The following is a 19,143-nucleotide window of genomic DNA, read 5'->3' on the forward strand; positions in this document are numbered from 1 at the left end:
ATTATTAATAAATATTTTAAAAAGTCATTTTCTTCGCTATTTGATTGGCGCTTTGCGCCAATCAAATAGCTCAGATTAAGAATATGATATTATTTCAAATATGATGAAAATTTTTGAGTGAAAACTATCAAAAATAAGTCTTAAAAAATACATTTTTAGAAATGGTTTTTGATTCTTAATCATTTTATGTTTCAGCAACAGACAATCACTATATATATATATCATCTAGCGGCGCTACGTGCCGATAGATGAAGGACAAGGCTGTCATGCACCAGTGTGTTATAACAGATCGATTTTATTTGAAATTTCATAAATTAATAATTATAATAAATTTGATATTCAGAGACGGCGCTACGCGCCTTTTAGCATTCTGGGCACTTACGTGCCCAGAATGCAAGATTGAGAAATTTGAAACTTCGTTTCAAATTTCTGCCTTGCTGTTATGCAAAAAGAAAGTCAGTACAAAAAAATTTTTGAAATTGAGAATAAAAATAATATTGTGATTTTTTGTGATATATGGATTTTTTAGAAGATTTTAGATATTGAAGTCTCAATTTATAAAAAATTTTAAATTGAGAGGAATTTTAATGATATTATTTTATTGGATATTTGGATTTTTTAGATGATTTTAGAGATGTAAGTCTCAATTTATAAAAATTTTTAAATTGAGAGGAATTTTAATGATATTATTTTATTGGATATTTGGATTTTTTAGATGATTTTAGAGATGTAAGTCTCAATGTAAAAAAATTTACAAAAAATGATCGTAAAATAATCGTTTTTGTTCAAATCCTTTTCATTTCTGGAAATTGAAGTTAAATAACATAGAGATGGTCTGTGCATATGTTAAATAAAATCATTAAAAGGTGTTTTGATGACTTTTTCTAACCGCAAATTGTCACTTTTTGATGTTTTAAAATTATTATATATCCTATATGCATATAAGATACAAATTAATATTAAAACTCCAAAATCGATTTTTGAGAGAATCAAATTTATCACATCTCATCGTTGTTCCGAATTAATATTTTATTTGTAATGTATATTTGATCACAATTATATTTATCATATTAAAATTCAAAAAAAATTTTGAGTTTCAGATCTCCCTAATTTCCCATATAAATATATGTTTATTTTATTAAAAATAGAATGTCCAATTATTGATAAAAATCGATCCGCTTTTCTACCGGTCAAGCTGTATATATATAGAACCCATCCATGTAAACCTCGATGTCACTTTTGCGGTTTACATGATGGAAAAATGCAGCAAAATGTAATATATGATTCATAGTTTTATTTTATTGTATAAATACTATATTATTTTGGAACCTCGCATGGCTATTATGAATCTCACCATAGATGAATATAATTTTATCGGCGTGAATCACTGATATTATGAGAAAAAGTGACTGAAAACGTTAAAAAAAATGGAGAACGAAGAACAAAACTTCCCAGATAGAAAGCAGGATCTTGATCACAGAGCACTTGATAAATACATGCAAGAGCATGAAATCAGAAAAATATTTACAGAAATGCTAGCTTATTTGGTCGAAAAAAGATCAGAAGATACCCTTCAAGGATGCCTTGATTTCCTTCAAGGATACAAGAAATAAGTACTTATAAAACTGTTTATTTTTAAAAATAAAATTTTTATAAACTACAAATATTAAAATAACAAACTTCAATTTTATCAAAATCAGCCGCAACTGATCATGATTGCTGTATTCATTGAGTTTGAATTAACAACATTTAGTTAATTACTTCGATTAAAAAAAAAATTGAAATAATATCAAAAACAAGAAGAATTTACTCGAATTTTTTAGCTCTAACACGGAAAATGAATGAATCTATAAATCCGCCAAGTGTGAAGCCACCTCCTAAGATGGCGCAAAGCTGAGTTAAGAAAGAAGACAAAGATTGCTTCTCAACGATGAATCTGGCAGCGACTGGTGCTGTATCGAAATCAAATGTAATTCCTGGATGCTTCTTTGTAATCATTTTCGTAATTTCCTTCGATGATGAAGAAGCTGAGTATTGATGAGCCGGAATCTGATTTTCTACATCGTTTGTAATTGTTGGAACTAAGTCAATCTTATAGTTGTACATGAATTGGCTCTTCTTAAGCTGGTTATTCGTATAATTATCTAATGGATTCTTTAAACCTTCGAAATCGCGGCCAAAGCGGAGAGTATGAATTGTATGTGTTAAGTTAACGTTATCTCCGAAATGTGAAAGATCGAACTTGTAGTTAACAGGAGTTGGAACAATTCCACCGGCCATAATTGTTAATTTGCCTTTAGTAAAGTGGGTGTTCAACTTGGCAACGATTCTGCATGTCTCTTTATCTTCAATTGCCTTCTTATCGCGATTGCATTGTTCAACATTTTGAAGATTTGGAATAAACTCTTCCATTTGACGGAAAGAGTTTGCAATATCTGTGCATGTCAAGCAGCATTTGGAAACATTGGCACCTAAACAGTTGCCACAAGTTTGGAAAACAGATTTTGGATCTGAATCCGAAATCAATTGCTCTAATGGCTTGAAATGAACATCAAGTCTTTGGCGTGAGATATCTTGGCGTGCATTTGGTTGTGGATTTCCAGAAGCATCGATTACATTTAATTGAAGCATATGGCAAGGATAAGCAACAGTAATATCCATGAAGATTTCAATCTCATTAGATTCTTTGATATATTGGCTCTGAACAACAGCATGTTGCTTGATTTCAACGCGATGAAAACTTGATCCTTCCTTAATTGCAACAATAATCATAAAAAGAAATGTAATAATTGTAACAACTCCTCCAGACACTGTTCTAATGTTGAAGGAATCATCTTGTACTTTAGGATAAATATCAAATTTACGCATCTAATTTTTAACGTGACCAAATATTTTCGTCACTTTTATTCAAATTCATCTCAAATATTTCCCTGTTTTGAGACGAAAATATGACTTAATGCATAAAATAATTATGAATTTTAGCATATCAGTGACAAATATTTACGTTTTTATGTCAATTACTCGAATTGGCAAAGGCAGATATCAAAATTGTCTTCCGGAGGGTTTAGTATTGAGAATGAAACATTTAGCAAAGTTGAATCCATTGATCATTTACTATTTATATGTTTTTTTGAATATTTCAAATAATATGAGTTGAACTTATATCAATTTACACAGTGTACTTTTGTTACCTACTCGAGTAAAATTATGGCATTTTGGTTTAATACTAATTTTTTAGTTTAAATTTGTAAATTAGATACTTCTTCAGGTTCTTCAATGTTGCCATAAAGAAATTCTTAATTAATTTTTGGCTCCTTTTGAAATAAGGAGTTCTTCCATTTCTTTGTATTCATTACTTTTTGCCTTCTGAAGAGGTGTTTCACCGACATCATTTTTGGCATTTAGATCAGCACCGTGTGAAATAAGAAGTTCTGCAATTTCTCTATTATTAAAACTGACTGCTTTATGAAGAGGTGTTTCTTCATCATAATATTTAGCATTGATATCTGCACCATTCAAAATGAGAAGTTCTGCGATTTCTTTTTTATTAAACCATGTTGCGCTATGAAGAACAGTTCTTCCATTTTGATCTTTAGCATTGACATCTGCACCATGTGAAATCAAATATTGGCAAAGTTTAACATTGTTGAACAATGGTGAATAAGCCAATCCATTGTCGATGTTATGGGTTTGATCGAGATAAACCAATAAAGCATGGGGATTATAGTACTCTCCACAACAAAACAAGTCAATTTCCATCTTGTATTCATACATTAAGAATGTAACGAAATCGATGTTATGAGACATAATAGCATTTTTCATGCATAATATATCTGGAGTTTGGAATTTCAAACATTCACTCATGATTTCCTTTTTTCCACTTAGAAATGAAAGTTGAAGACATTTCTGAGTGATTAATGATTGGAATTTTGATATCAAAAGTTTGAAGCAATTAACTGATCCATGATAACAACAAAGTTCTAGTAATGAGTATCCATCACGAAAATACGCGTATAAATCACTTATCAGTCTTTGGGATTCATCAAAATCGTCTCTTTCTGTGGAGAATATAAATGATTCTAAATTATCTTCCATAATGGCTCTGTACATTGTATTTTCTTCATGAATATTTGATGTATAATTTTTTTCATCAAAATATGAGAATTCATCTTTATTATTTTCGTCTAAGACTATTCCCTATTCTTTGAAAAATAGATAGTCAAATATGATTTGAATGCCAATGATGCTTGCTGGATGATAATCATCATATATTTGTTTGGCTAATTTCAAGTATGACTTCATGGAGCGGTTGTTATATGTTGAAATTATTGATATACTTTTTATGATGGATTGTGGAAGGCATTTCTTTGATTGGAGTAACTTTGTTTTGATACCTTTGTAAATTGAATTTAATTCTTCATCACTGTTAGCTTTTAACTGATATAATGCATCAGATATTTCGATATCATCCTTAAGGATATCCATCAATTCATTGAACTGAATTGGAACAGCACTGTGGTTGGACATTAAAAAATGTCAAATTTTCTTTCAATTTTTTTTCCAGATACATATATCAACTTATTTTTCACATACACAAAGAGTCCAATCAATTTCTTTAGTTTCACAAAATTATCCATCAAAATTTTTTCAGTTCACAGAATTCTCCATCAAATGTAGATTGATCAAAATTGAGTTACCAGGTTACCAATATTGAAAATTTCAAAAGTAAGTAAGAAGAGGTCATGACATTTTCTATTCAGACCTCTGCTAATGAAAGATACAAAGTCAATCTTCGTGTCAAAATTCTCTCATGAAAAACATTGGCAGTTTCGTGACTCCTCTGTTTTTTCTTCCAGATGCAACTTTCTACAATTGCATCAACTGATTCAAGAATTATTAGTGGAATGAATTGTAGAAAGTTGCATCTGGAAGAAAAAGCAGAAGAGTCACCACTTGGTTTACATTGTCAAAAAAAATTGACGGTTTACAAAAATTTACAAAGCGTCCTTTTGCTTCTTATTCCGGATTTTTGTTTGAAAAATCAATTGGTGTTGTTGATTCTACTATAGCAACAAAAATTGTTGATCGGATTTCGAAGCTAATACCCATCATTCGAAATAATTTCGCGTGTTCAATAAAACAAGAATTGCGAGAAATAAATCGATTGTAGTGCATGCATATGAAATAAAAGAATAGAACAAATTTCAAATACGACCAAATTATAAAATTCTTCATCTTGTTTTGAATAAAAATGCACCAAACGAAAAATTTTTAAGGTATCAATCGGCTATGTATTAAAAATAATATCGGTTTTAATTTCCACAAACGCACCGATTACGATATATTTTGAATTGATAATCTTTTGAATACTTCAATCAAAAGATATTTACATCAAATGCTGAAATCAAAGAATTAGCATAATAAGACTAATATATAATAAGGATGTTTTTACTTTTCCCAAGTAAATTCAAATTTCAAATTTTTGAATGGATCGAGTTTAGAAATGAATTCTTCTTTTCAAAAATTAAATTTCAGAATTACAGTCATTGCATGTCCCCAATTTGAACATTAAACATGAACAACAGATTCGAAATGCAGGTGTTATTTAAATCAAAGTTTTGGTGCATTTCAACAATTTCAATATTTTTCCTTGGGCAGAAATGCATTCAGGTATTAGAAAAAATAAAATATGATTTGTAATTATTACATGGGCAAATACATGTTTAATATTCATGATATAATAAAATTAAAACCACTGCATTCTTGCAACATCAACATCTCTGCAAGATTGGAAGTGGGTAAGCTGTCTTGGCATAGCCGCATTTAACGGAGATCTAACCTCGGAATGGAAGTAAGAAGATGGCATAACTTGATGAGATCTTGAGTGAATAAGCATTCTTTGATCTGGCTGAGCACTTTCTGACTCAAGTTCAGCTTTGATTTCCTTAGATTCGCAGGAATTCTCTGCCCAAGAAATGCATTCATCAATTCGGCCGTCTTTTATAAAATTACAGTATTTTTTCACCATTGCTCCGTTCCAATGATGATACAATGAGGAATCGCTTCTCTGAGATCCTGTAAATTTGCGATAAAACTGCCAAAAAGACCAAGGAATTTTGAGGCTAACGTTTTTTCCGAGATAAAGACGCATAGCCTTCAATATTGCAATATCTTCTAAGACTGTAAAATTCATTGGCCTTCTCTTGGAGTTGTTCGAACACAATTGATAACTCATATAGGAAGATGGAACCTGTTGAGGATAAATCGATTCAGGCTGGTATTCTGGCATTGCATACTGTGGTTCTGCTACAATCTGAGGGGCTAGACTTGAAATGGGTGGTAGGAGGATTTTCTCTTGCATGGTATCTGAAAAAACAATGAGAATCTATGTGATTTAAAAAAATCAATATGCCGCAGAAAAAAATTTTGCAAAGAGAAAATGTTTGGTTTAATATATAAAGCACATTAGATATCTCAACAAATTTAAGATTGAATTGCATTCAGAAAAGTTAAATTAAAACTGACGATTTTGAAATAGAATGTTAAACGAGATAAAGAAGAGAATATCTTATTTTTATGTTGGCCAACAAATGTAACTCAAAAGTACGTTCATGTTTAAGACCAGTCAATTTTTTGTGTAACCTATTTAGAAAAAAAATTCAACATCAATAGAATGTAACAATGTAATAGCTGGTGTGAAATAGGAATCAAGGATTTATCAATGCTCTGAAAATGAGTAAATGTGCATTCTCAAAATTTAGATCGATCACAATTTTTTGAAAGTAAAATTTATTTTTTGAATACTTAAGTTAATCTTGTCTCATGAATGTAAAACTTATATGTTCATTCAATGAAATAAGCATGCAATTTTGCAGGGGATATTCATACTTTTGAATATTGGAAATTTTAAGAAGTAGCGGCGCACAATTTAATAATTTTAGTCTAACCTATGTTACTATACTCAAATTTACTTTACATGCAAAATCATAAACGTTACCAGTTTGATACATAAATTTTAATTTTCCTAGATTTCAAAATCATAAATAATATCAATAGCATTTGCTCATAACCAAAATCTAATTTTTCAGAGATTTGAGAATTTAATTTTTATTAGTAAACAAATCTTTAATTCAAATTTTATTAATTTCATTAACTTTCTCATTTCAAATCAAATTCTTTCTGATTAATGAAAAGTCATTATTAATTTTGTAAATATTTCTTTCAATTGTTTCTATAATATATTCAATCAGCGTACAGTATATTATTTTTTATACTTTTAAAATTAATCCTCTCTATTGTTTAATGCTATATTTATCTTGCAGCTTTTTATCCGTGCAATCTTTTATTTTTTCCTTTAATCATCCTGATTACATATATCTCCATTGTATTATCTATATAATTTTCCATTTTATGTATTTCAATTCCTCCATTCAATTCAATAAATTAATTTCAATTTTGCCAATTGTATCCTTTCTCTAGGGTTGTTAGATTCCCGACGATAGGTGTCTTGGAAGATTTGCCTGGTGTCATCATAGTGTCTTTAAATCAAAAATTTTATTTTGGAGTTAGTTTTATTGATTTTTCAATAAAAAACATTTCTAAAACAAGAAAATAAAACGATAAAATATTTATATTTTATATAAGGATCTTATATATTTAAAATAAATATCATTTTATTTTTTTCATTGGTGTCTGTCAAACCATAATACACTATTCAAAAATTCAATGTGTCTTGCGGTTTCAAAAGACACCTTCAAATTGAACGATAGCACAGACACTATTGAATTTTACCCATTGTATTTAGTTTTTACCCTTTTTATTTTTAAGAATTAATGACTGAAACAGCTGTTTTGCTATGACCTCAATCACTTTTATTTATTATTTTAAATATTATTTAATTTTATTATTTGAATAGGCCAACTTATATTTGAGAAGCTCAATTTGAGACCACTTAATACATTGAAATATCATAAATATTGAAATATTAAAAAGTGTATTTCAAAATATTGAAATTATAAAAATTTATAATACTGAAATTGAGACAAATTAATAAATTCAATGTGTTTTTTTTTTGAAATAACTCTCAAATATTATTTTTTTGTTTATTTAATGATGAATAAATATGATAGCTTTAGTCAATCATAAAAACTAATTTAAGTTTAAAATAAAGAAAGGATAATTTGATCGTTTTTTAAAATACAATTATTTTTGATGATTTGCAAGAATCTTTGAAAAGAATATAATATAGGTTCTATTTTTGTAAAATTTATCCAAATCATGTATTACATAAATTACGATTAAAACGATGAAAGAACCAAAAAGTGTGTTTTGTGTTTTGTTGTTGCGTGTTGGATGCGGAATCCTGTTATTTCCGAAATCGACAAAAAATTTGGAAATTTAATTTCCGAAATCGAAATTATATTAATGTTTTTAATATTCTTATATCAAAAGGATTAAAGTTCATTAAGAGAAAAACAATTCTTCTTCTTCAATCTATTGGCGCATTTATTTCTACACGCCAATAAGGAAGGGAAAATTATAAGACACCATGGTGTCTTCAAAACGCTAATTTTTGATATTTTTAACAACCCTACCTTTCTCTCATCTTCCTTCGATTTTCGGCTATCATTTGTAAAATCCCTATCATTAAATAAACTAAAATATCATTCTCTTTTATATACTTATAATCCAATTTCTTCCCAAATTTTCAAGAGTATTTTCTTTCTGTTTTCTTTAATATCAAAGGTGACCAAACTATTTTTTCAAAGTCCGCCATAACTTTAATGGTACTATTTCAGCGTGTACAATGAATACAAAAATTCTAAGAGTGCCACATAAAATAGTACTTTAGACTTGAGTTAATGCTACCAAGAAAATGTTAAAAAGATAACTTTAGTGTTTTGATAATCAAAGATTAAAATCATTATTGTCTAAATCAATAATCATAACGACAGAAGTTAATGTTTTTTCATAAGTGCTTTAAATCCACTTTTAAAAGTATACCTCAAAAATCAAAATATCAAAAAAAAATTGGCCGATAGGTTTGGCTTTAATTTTTGTCTGCTTTTATGATTTGATATGGATGTTATAATTTTAAAAGTTGAGCCAAATTCACCAATAGATTTTTGAGATTTGCAAATACTCAATAATTTTCAGCGTGTTATCTTTTATTAAAAGAACTATTTGGTTTCAGTATCATATAAATTGATATTTACTTTCTATTTGAACCTTCATTTAGCTAATGATTTAATAATACAGATTTCATCTAGTCCTTATAAGAGAATTTTGAATTTGTTATAATAAAAAAACAAACAGATATAGCTTACACTTCTATAATAAAGATACCTTTTATAGAAATCAGTATGAAATGTGTTTTGGCTTATTGGAAGCATATCAGACATAATCGCCATAATCAAAAAATCTATATACCCAATAAGTAATAAATTTGTCGATATAGATTTTCCATAAAATTAGTTTTTAGTCTGATCTTAAAATAAATTTAATTTTTTATAAAAAAAATCACATTTAAAAGTACCTTTTTAGTAGCTCGAAATCCTGTTGGTGGATTTGGGGCGTACTTCAAAATTAGCTTTTCTTCTACATATGCAAGCTATATTTTAAATATGGAGCAAATCGGATCGGCGAAAGGAGTTTAGTTACCTTTTTAATATCTGATTTTTATAGATCTTATATTTTATTTTTCTCAAATAAATTCCTTTATACATCTCTTTCCCATCAAAAGTCTTTTCCTCATCTAACCAACTCCTTCATATTTTTAAGTTTCAGTTATAATATCAATGATTATATCATCAATAAATAAATATTATGCCTATCATTATTCAAGATTTCGAAGATGTTATCTTGTGCAATATGAAAATTTAAATGGAATTATAAAATATCAATTTTCCTAGATACCTTGCAAAGATGTATATAACCCTGTGCCCATTCATTAAAAATCCTTTCTCTAAATTAAAAAAAAATCATATCTTTATTGTTTTGTCATTTATAATTAAATTAAATATCCAGATATTAAATACCAATACTTTATTCAAATAAATCTCTATTTTAAAAAAAAATTATTTTTATGGGATATCATATTCAGTCATTCTGCTACCATTGATTATAGGGAATGATGTATAAAAGGTGAACATTCCTATATCTGATCTGTAGTTCAAGAAATTCAAATGGTGTGTCTGGCAGTAGCGTTTTAACAAATCTTCATAAGAATTATCAAAAAGAGATGGCATTCTTACACCATTTTTGTCCTTTGGCCATGCTCCGTAAAATGTAATTAATGCATATGGTTGTTCGCACTTTGGATTAATATCTGAGCCAAAATCAACAAAACAGTTGCTAATATATGTCTGGGATCTCGTAAATGAGTCAAAGCTGAGACCACTCTGAACAAGAGTTATGGAGGCTATTCCTTCTTTGAAAAAGTTAATTACTTCTGCTTTTACAGAGATTTTTGTAGGATTAACGTGGCTATCATTACTAAGAAATGGTTGGGAATTAGTTGGGAAGGCAGAAGATGGAATAACAATAGCTTCTGAACGAGATGATTCAATTGGAATTTCTGTTGCTGGAATTTTCTTCTCAAACAATGTAGAATTATCGTTTAAATCTGTAGATTCTTGATATAGTTGTCCCATTTCTAAATCTGCCGTATTAGATTCGGTTTTATTTGCATATTGATGATATGATGGAATAAAGTACTTTGAAGAGACTTCTGGAACTACAGACTCAGCCTTTGGTAAGAAATCTTTGGGAAACGTAACTTGTTTTTGTTGACTTGCAGCTGAAAAAGCTGAAGTTTGCATAGTTGTTGTTGTACCTGGTTTAGCTCCAAAACCAGTTGTTTTCATCACCTTATGAGAAACTAATTCATCTGCATATTGGAACTTTGAATCAATATTAATTGCTTTATTTGCAATGTAATCTAAAAGTCTGAGTTCTTCGAGTGTTACATCTTGATATCCATCAACAAGATAAACTAATTTTTGATCTTCTTTAGTTCCTTCTGGAAATTGAAGATCAAGAGAAGTAATTGCGATTTCTCCTTGAGAAGGATCTCCTGAAGCTTTCTCAATTGTAGTTTCACCTTTTTTAGCTGCATTGAAATATCTTATCCATGAAAGTTTTTCATCTGTCACTTCTTTTTCTTCTACTTTATTTGAAGCTGCCGCACCAACACCAAAACTTGTAGTCGCTGGCTTTGCACCAAAAGCTGATCCTGTTTTTGCTTGACCAAAAGCGCTATTTCCAGCAAATGCACACATGCTCTATTAAATTTCCAAAATTCTTTCCGGTATATAGAGAATTTTTAATTCAATTTTTATGCTAAAACGGAAACATTTTTAATTGAAGAGACATATACTTCTATCAACCAAAAATCGTACCTTTAAACATAATTGTTTATAAGGAATTGAAAAATGAAAATGTTATCGAAAAAGATTCATAAATTCTTATGGAAATAATTTTATCTGGTTTTTATGAGTATTATATGACAGTAATGATATAACCATTAGGCCTCATTGTAATGCACTTAGTACAAAAACTTAAATTAGTGAAGTATGAAAATGAATAATAAATTAAAAGATTTCATTATGTTTTATATTAATCATATTTTTACTACAATATATAGTACTAGTAAGTAACAAGGGATAAATGTTTTTAAGGAAGTGTTTCGTTTTTACCGAAGGATTTTGGTAAAATCATTGAAAGAACTGGAACTCTGCTTAACAAAGCAAGAAGAGCTGGTAAAAATCCGCCAAATAGCCAGTATGTACCTACTAATTCCGCGATAATTCCAAAAACTGGGTGCTTTAAGAATACCAAAGCAATTCCAGCAAAGAATGCAATAGTTCCCTTTAACTTATCCTTCTGAATTAAAAATGTGAAAAATTGTTTGACATGCATGTAAAGATTCAAACCAAGAAGAATTAAAATGTTTGCTGTAATTAAAAACTCGGTGCTCATTGAAAAAATGCCTAGTAAGAAGAATATAACACCGCCAAATATTACACCTCCGCCAATAACTTCAAGATCATTCATTTTTTTCTTTAGATAATTTTCTATCGTCTTGTATAAAATCTTCTTGAAGGAATCAAATATTTAGACTCCAAAAAGATTAACACTCTATATGAAGACAAAATTTTCATTTTATTTCATTTGAGAATGGATAGCTCATTGGACTTCCTTCTCAATGATGTAAAAATACCAAAATTCGATGATAGTTATGATCTTTTGAACCCACCATTTCAAGCAGGCCCTCTAAACTATGTAAATTTCGGCTCTCAATTACCAAAAATTCAAGATTACGAACCTGATGTACTTAGATTCGAAATAACACCACCAACAATGATGATGGAACCAGTGAGAGATGTTATTACTGGTGAAATCGAATCTTATCATGATACACCAATTGCATCAGTTGCAGCTGATGATTCTTCAATCAATAGACCAATCAGCAGTATAGACGATTACCACCGTGGTGCAGCAACCGGTGTAGCGTTTACTCCAGGTGGATTTGCACAAAAAGCCATAGCCGATCCAGCAGAACTCCCACAATTCTTACTCGCACTCGAAACAGGTACGAATTTATTATCAACACCACTTTCTGAAGAAACTTTGCAAGCACAAGATGGATCATTACCAGATTTACCAGATCTTCCTACAATTAACCCAACAGCCGCACCTCAAGCATCAAAACAACAAATAACAGATCAAATTAAGTCATATGCGATCAAAGATGACTGGGATCATAAAAAATTTGCAACAGAAGTTCCAAATCCATCTCTTACTTTTCCATTTCCTTTGGATCCATTTCAAATTCGCTCAATGTATCGCCTTGAACAAGGTCAAACAGTATTTGTCGCCGCTCCAACATCAGCAGGAAAAACAACTGTCGCTCAATATGCAATTGCATTAGCAAGATCTCATAAAATGAAAACATTATATACATCACCGATCAAAGCTTTGTCAAACCAAAAGTTCCGCGATTTACAAAAACAGTTTGATGACGTTGGAATTCTTACAGGAGATGTTTCTATAAATAGGGATGCAAGCTGCTTAATTATGACAACGGAAATCTTACGTTCTATGTTATACCATGGTGCAGATATCCTAAGAGATGTAGAATGTGTCATATTTGATGAATGTCATTATATATCTAATGACGAAAGAGGTGTTGTATGGGAAGAGTCAATTATTTTATTACCATTCCATATAAACATGGTCTTTCTCTCTGCAACTGTTCCAAATGCCATGGAAATTGCGGATTGGATTGGAAGAACTAAGCAAAGAATGGTTTACGTTGAAGAACAAAGGTTCAGACCAGTTCCTCTTGAGCATCTACTATATACGGGAGGTTATGAATTATATCCTGTATCGAAACCAGGTTGTGGAGTTGATCAATTGGAATATCTTTATGCCTGCAACTCTTTAACACATGAAGAAAATCCATTTGGCCAATATAATCCATTCTTCTGGAATGATTTCATTGAAACAATTAAAAAAGCAAATTTAATGCCGATTTTAATTTTCTGTTTCAAACAGAAAATGTGCGAAGACTTGGCCGATATTGTCAAACACGAATGCTTCTTAACGAAACAAGAGCAATATCACGTAAAAGGCTTTTGTAGAAGAGCATTATCCAGATTAAACAAAGAAGATAGGGATTTGCCACAAATCCAAAAGACATTCGAACTCCTTGAGAACGGAATTGGTATCCACCATGGCGGAATTTTACCGATTTTAAAGGAAATTGTTGAAATTTTGTTGGCTGATGGTTATATCAAGATTCTGTTCTGTACATCTACATTTGCTATGGGTATTAATGTACCTGCAAGAAGCTGTGCCTTCGTTTCCCTTGAAAAATACAATGGAAAAGAAGTTGCAAGTTTAACTTCAACTGAATACGTCCAAATGAGTGGTCGTGCAGGTAGAAGAGGCCTGGATTCGGTCGGAACCTCCGTTATTTTGTGTTTCGACCAAGTTCCAGATTTCCAATATCTCACATCTTTATTCCAAGGCAAAACTGAAGCTCTTCAGTCACAGTTCAAGCTCAAATTCAACACAATACTTAACCTTTTGAGGGTTAGAGATATCCAAATGGTTGATTTGTTGAGGAGATCGTTAAGTGCGAATTTAATTCAATCAATGATGCCACAATTGGTCCAACAACTGAATGATACCAAACAGGAATTATCCAACCTTCCTCCAATCGAATGTATGATCCAAGATATTGAAGATATGACGAATTTCGGATATAACATTGACGAAATGAAGAATATCAACCAATGGTTGTTAGATCAGGTTGACAATCGTTCCATATTAAAGCAAATGACAAAAGGAAGAGTTGTTTTCTTATTAAATGAAAAACCTCAATTAGTTTGCGTTAGAGAGGTCATAAACGATGAGAAAATAGCAGGTATTGATAAGACTGGCGAGAGAATCATATTCTCAACGAATGAGATCGGTGCAATCTTCGCAAAACCAACAAAATCTCAAGAAAGAAAGAATGAAGAAGATATCAAAAGAATGTTGATTAATTTCAACGAGCCACCTCTCATTTGGACAAAAGTCATTGCAACAAGTGATTTTGACTTCGCTCAGGCTTCAAATGAATTAATTAAATATTATGACGCGGTCAGATCCTCTCCATGCGCTAATTGTTCACTCCTTAAGTCACATTTGTGCACATACAATAAGCAGCAAGAGCTTTTGGATAGAAAAGAAGAGTTAGAACACCAAATGCATGATGAAAGCTTGGCATTCAAGCCATTACTTGATGCCCATATTGATGTTCTCAGAGAATTGGAATACATCAATAACGAAAACATTCTTTTGTTAAAAGGAAGAGTTTCAATCGAAATTACAACAGTTCACGAGATTTTAGCCACTGAAATATTATTTAGCGGCGTTTTCGAGAACCTTCCGCCAGAAGAATGCGCTGCTTTATGCTCTTGTTTGTGCTGTGAAGGAGTTTATTCATATGAGGAACAGAGAATCCTTCCTCCGAACATTCCGGATGCATTAGATACTTGCTATAATATTGCTGATGACTTACAAAAGAAGCAAGCTATGTTTGGAGTTTTAGATTTTCAAGATGATTTCTCTGAGAAAAACGTTAACCCTGTTTTATGCCATGTGGTCTATGAATGGGCTCTAGGAAGCTCATTCTCACAGATTACAGATTATACAGATGTCGCCGAAGGAATTATCGTCAGAACAATCAACAGAGTGAATGAATGCCTTAGAGATTTCTCAAATGCAGCAAAACTTATGGGACATATGGCCTTATCCGAAAAATTCTCATTGGCAACTGAATTGGTCAAAAGAGATATTATTTTTGCTTCTTCTCTTTATTTCGAATAAATATTGGTATTTATAAGCATGAATAATGACTTTAATATAAAGAGCGAACTTTATCAATGCCCTTTGTTGAACAAAACTGTTATTATTAAGTTGAGTTTTGTTTTTTTATTAAGATTTTAGAACTATGGAACCAGGTATTGCAAGTTATAATAACAACTCATTAAATTGATGAGTTAATTGATGGCAAGTTTTAAGATAATTTAATGAAGAGGAATTGGATCATGCAACTGTTGTTTCTGGCCGTTCATTCTTCGATGACGGCCTAAGACATCAAGAAGAAAACTGAATTAACTGCTCAGGCTAAGATGGTTGATATTAATGAAGATACAGATTGATTACACTCAGTTGAAGAATCATCCATTATACCAATTCGCAAGTAATTATGTTATAATTGTTTTACTGTAAAGATATTTATCATTACGTATAAAAAATATCTAAAAAATACATTCAAAAATATAATAAAATTTATTTAAACACTGGCTTTTTGATTGTTGGACCGTTAGCCGCAGCCTGCTTAGCAGCAAACATCTTAACTTGCTGTCTTGTGAGAACTCTTGAAGTTTCTTCATTCTTAACTTCCTTGTTTCTCTTATATCCTTCGATAATCTTCTTAGGAATTCTCTGAGAGCTATCGACATATGCCAAGTCAATAGATTGATTCTGTCTAGATTCAGCAAGAACTTGTTTGTTGATATATGGCGTAAGATTGCCATCTTCAGGCTTGCCTGTATCCAAAATCTTCTTGACTTTCTTGTAACGGTTTGTACAGTATTTAAGAACTTCAACTGGATCTGTTGGTGGATTTTCTTCAGTTGGAATGACTAACTGCATGACATCAAGAAGGTGTAAGCAGCCGGCATTAACTGCTGATTGATGTTCTTGGAAAGCTTCAATTGTTCTCTTTAATTCCTGAAGCTCTTTAACTTTCTTGTCATGAAGTTTTGTACCTTCAACAAGTAATCTGTTTCCGCCAACGCCGTGACTTTGTGTGAACTCCTTCTGCTCAACAAGCATCTGTAAGTTATCACGGTTATCCTTAAGATTTTCGATATCTGTGTTCAAGTCTTCTATCTGTTGCTTAAGACTCTTTTGTTTGCTCTCTCTATCATCCATCATCTTCTTGATATCATCTGGATCAGTTGTGCCGAACTTCTCATTGATGCGATCAAGTTGGTTCTGCCAATATCTGATCTTTTCCTCTTTCTTCTCTTTGTTTGCCTTGCTTTGTTTTGTTCTCATCAAAGATTTTTCTGAAGAAATTGTTTGATGCTGACGAACTCTGCGTGAATCCTCTGATTGAAGACCTTCATGAAGATACAATGATTCCTTTTTAATAGCTTCCTTCTTTTGATTGATATCATTCTTACGTTGAGTACGATTCCTTTCGATTTCTTCATAAGTTCTCTTGTATTCTGTTGCTGCAGCATTCTTACTGTATTGTGACTCTGCCTTAATAAGATTAAGTTCGGAGATGTCGCGATTCTGCTTATCAATTTCCTTTTGCTTATCATGGATCAATGTATTCCAGCTGAACTTTTGCTCTTCGAATTGAGTGATAATTCTGTCGTAAAGTTTCATAAGATGCTTTGTTTCGGATATCTTTATGTTTGCCTTCTCGAGTTTGTTTTTAAGTGTTGTGATTTGATTTGCATCAGGGTTGTTATATTTTTCACCGTTCTCGAAACTGCTCAAAATGACTTGTAATTCCTTTTGGCGATTGATTGCTGCTTCCTTATCATGCTTAACGTTATCAATTTGCCTCTGAAGATTGTTAACGGATTTTTGCATCTTGTGGATATCACCTGAAAGGTCTGAAGTTCTTCCTTGCTTTCTCTTAGCCTCAACAAGCTCGCTGAGTCTCGTTCTTAAAGAAGAATGTTCAGCTCTTAATTCAGCTAATACTTTTACGTTATTTTCAATTCTTTCGACAATGGAATTGTAAAAGTTACGATTTGTTTTTCCTTTGATATCTTTGCCATTTTCTTTGATTTGAGCTAATTCAGCTTCAAATGTTGGGGCAACGGAAGGTTCTTCTGTTGTTTCCTTTTTACGTACTTGGTCTGGTGAGCTTTCCATCTCATTGTATGTTGATGGTTTTCTACGTGCGCTCTGAGGAGTAGTACTCTGCCGGCGCATTTTGAATTCCTAAACGTATTTTTTTCTTCCCCTTTGTATATCGAACCCTGCTACGGAAATCTAGATTTGGTAGTTGCATTTAAAGTTTTATTGTGTTCGAACATTTATGCTGATTACTAATCGATTTTGGACTACATTTGATTCATTGATAACCTTATCTTGTGATTTTCATTTCGTGAAAGTTGTTATTGAGCATCTACACTATATGTGCTCTAATAAGTATGAAAATGATATATGTTTATCAGCTTGAAATATCGAGTTTTAATTTTGAGTGATTACAGCATTAATCGACTTGAGATCGCTTTAGAGGGAAGTTGTTACGATGAAGTGTGAACGTTCATAGTATAATAATGGAATATTTTTTGAAATGAGTTCGAAATTTCGGATTTAATTGAAATATTGGTATTTTATCTTGGGATTTTGAAAATAGTATTAATTTTAATTTGTTTTATAATGAAATCAAAGACTATGGAAGTGATGTCAAATTGACAAAAATAGAACGATTATTTTGTAAATTATTTAATAAATGGTTGATTTTCAAGGCCAAAGCTTTATTTTCTGGACATCAGCAGCACTGTTAACACTTAGTGTTCCAATTGCAATTATTTATGCGTTCATCGTTGATAATTACTTAAAAGGCTTGATGGTCATTGTTTATCTAAGTGCAGGGTTATTCATAGCGTTTGTACCAAATTGGCCATGGCTTAACAGGAACAAGCCAAACTGGCAACCAGATACCGCATATAAAGACCCAGCACAAGAAAATAAAAAGAAAGATCTAAATAAAAGAAGAAAAAATTAATATAATGTAGCAGTTGGATCTTTACGCTACTATTGTTATTAATTATCCTATTTACAGTAAACTTTTACACATATAATAATGAAGCAAAATATGAATCTGACACAGCTGTCAGAATTTTTTGTAAAGTGTCAAATTTGTGGCGAGGAATTGTTACTTATGAAGTGCTGGATAAGGTTCGGCACTTCGCAGGTAACAAATCTAATAAGAAATGGGAGAATCGTTGTCCGAATAAGTTATCATTCGGACAAAGTTTCTCATATTTTAAGAAGGGATTGAGATGTAAGGAACTACAATATTTTAAACGAAAAAGATGGCTCAAGAAAAGCAAAATTCGAAATTAAGAAAGAAATTGTTTATTGATTAGGCTGCTTTCAGGTATTTTTTTGAATTAACACTTTTTTGTTTTTCTTCATGCATCTGCATATAAAAAATGCACAAATAATGATTTGTAATTCAAAATATTTTAGAATTGAGTACATAAATGGTTAGATCTAGATTGTATTAATCATCTCTTAGTACGGTGATATTGCGGTAACAATGTCTGTGTCTGATAGTATTGTTTAAATGTGCGAAATTTTGATACGTTTCAAAAACCATTTATTGTATGTTGAAATATATTACAATTCAATAACATGCAATGGCATTAACTGAAAGCAATAGATGTTAAGTAATTGATGAAAATCGATATGAAAAATTAAGAATTTTCGAGACTTTTTTGACTGAAAACAATTGCTTTCGACACCTGAAATGATATTCTCCTTGGTGTATTTCTCCAAATTTTTTTCATTTTCGAAAATATCTAAGCAATTTTCACTAAAATGAAAATA

At 31.0% G+C, this 19,143-nt stretch overlaps 10 protein-coding genes across 10 annotated transcripts, besides 2 other annotated features; 3 read left to right on the forward strand and 7 right to left on the reverse strand.

Annotated features, from left to right (window-relative positions):
- Window positions 1-1,420: 1,420 nt before the first annotated feature.
- Window positions 1,421-1,697, forward strand: TVAGG3_1002750 (uncharacterized protein; the record flags this gene model as incomplete). Its single annotated transcript, XM_001306773.1, has 1 exon — window positions 1,428-1,613. The coding sequence occupies one exon, from the start codon at window positions 1,428-1,430 to the stop codon at window positions 1,611-1,613; it is 186 nt and encodes a 61-aa protein (XP_001306774.1).
- Window positions 1,698-1,806: 109 nt separating this feature from the next.
- TVAGG3_1002760 (vesicle-mediated transport) lies at window positions 1,807-2,868 on the reverse strand (the record flags this gene model as incomplete). The annotated part of the gene is made up of 1 exon (XM_001306772.1): window positions 1,807-2,868. The coding sequence occupies one exon, from the start codon at window positions 2,866-2,868 to the stop codon at window positions 1,807-1,809; it is 1,062 nt and encodes a 353-aa protein (XP_001306773.1).
- Window positions 2,869-3,300: 432 nt separating this feature from the next.
- TVAGG3_1002770 (spectrin binding) lies at window positions 3,301-4,095 on the reverse strand (the record flags this gene model as incomplete). The annotated part of the gene is made up of 1 exon (XM_001306771.1): window positions 3,301-4,095. One exon carries the CDS (start codon window positions 4,093-4,095, stop codon window positions 3,301-3,303), a length of 795 nt encoding a protein of 264 aa, XP_001306772.1.
- A 102-nt stretch (window positions 4,096-4,197) lies between these two features.
- TVAGG3_1002780 (protein of unknown function (DUF3447)) lies at window positions 4,198-4,527 on the reverse strand (the record flags this gene model as incomplete). Its single annotated transcript, XM_001306770.1, has 1 exon — window positions 4,198-4,527. One exon carries the CDS (start codon window positions 4,525-4,527, stop codon window positions 4,198-4,200), a length of 330 nt encoding a protein of 109 aa, XP_001306771.1.
- A 757-nt stretch (window positions 4,528-5,284) lies between these two features.
- TVAGG3_1002790 (uncharacterized protein) lies at window positions 5,285-6,757 on the reverse strand (the record flags this gene model as incomplete). Its single annotated transcript, XM_001306769.1, has 1 exon — window positions 5,747-6,361. One exon carries the CDS (start codon window positions 6,359-6,361, stop codon window positions 5,747-5,749), a length of 615 nt encoding a protein of 204 aa, XP_001306770.1.
- Window positions 6,758-8,741: 1,984 nt separating this feature from the next.
- Window positions 8,742-9,664: a mobile genetic element.
- A 418-nt stretch (window positions 9,665-10,082) lies between these two features.
- Window positions 10,083-11,279, reverse strand: TVAGG3_1002810 (C-terminal autoproteolytic domain of nucleoporin nup98 family; the record flags this gene model as incomplete). The annotated part of the gene is made up of 1 exon (XM_001306768.1): window positions 10,083-11,279. One exon carries the CDS (start codon window positions 11,277-11,279, stop codon window positions 10,083-10,085), a length of 1,197 nt encoding a protein of 398 aa, XP_001306769.1.
- Window positions 11,280-11,654: 375 nt separating this feature from the next.
- Window positions 11,655-12,060, reverse strand: TVAGG3_1002820 (vesicle-mediated transport; the record flags this gene model as incomplete). Its single annotated transcript, XM_001306767.1, has 1 exon — window positions 11,674-12,054. The coding sequence occupies one exon, from the start codon at window positions 12,052-12,054 to the stop codon at window positions 11,674-11,676; it is 381 nt and encodes a 126-aa protein (XP_001306768.1).
- A 117-nt stretch (window positions 12,061-12,177) lies between these two features.
- Window positions 12,178-15,378, forward strand: TVAGG3_1002830 (ATP-dependent RNA and DNA helicase family; the record flags this gene model as incomplete). Its single annotated transcript, XM_001306766.1, has 1 exon — window positions 12,178-15,378. The coding sequence occupies one exon, from the start codon at window positions 12,178-12,180 to the stop codon at window positions 15,376-15,378; it is 3,201 nt and encodes a 1,066-aa protein (XP_001306767.1).
- A 442-nt stretch (window positions 15,379-15,820) lies between these two features.
- Window positions 15,821-17,520, reverse strand: TVAGG3_1002840 (coiled-coil domain-containing protein 151 family; the record flags this gene model as incomplete). The annotated part of the gene is made up of 1 exon (XM_001306765.1): window positions 15,844-17,514. The coding sequence occupies one exon, from the start codon at window positions 17,512-17,514 to the stop codon at window positions 15,844-15,846; it is 1,671 nt and encodes a 556-aa protein (XP_001306766.1).
- A 520-nt stretch (window positions 17,521-18,040) lies between these two features.
- TVAGG3_1002850 (Microsomal signal peptidase 12 kDa subunit (SPC12) family) lies at window positions 18,041-18,406 on the forward strand (the record flags this gene model as incomplete). Its single annotated transcript, XM_001306764.1, has 1 exon — window positions 18,041-18,316. One exon carries the CDS (start codon window positions 18,041-18,043, stop codon window positions 18,314-18,316), a length of 276 nt encoding a protein of 91 aa, XP_001306765.1.
- Window positions 18,407-18,462: 56 nt separating this feature from the next.
- Window positions 18,463-18,591: a mobile genetic element.
- Window positions 18,592-19,143: the final 552 nt, after the last annotated feature.

Source organism: Trichomonas vaginalis, chromosome I, assembly GCF_026262505.1.
Source record: "Trichomonas vaginalis G3 chromosome I, whole genome shotgun sequence".
Taxonomy (NCBI): Eukaryota; Parabasalia; order Trichomonadida; family Trichomonadidae; genus Trichomonas; species Trichomonas vaginalis.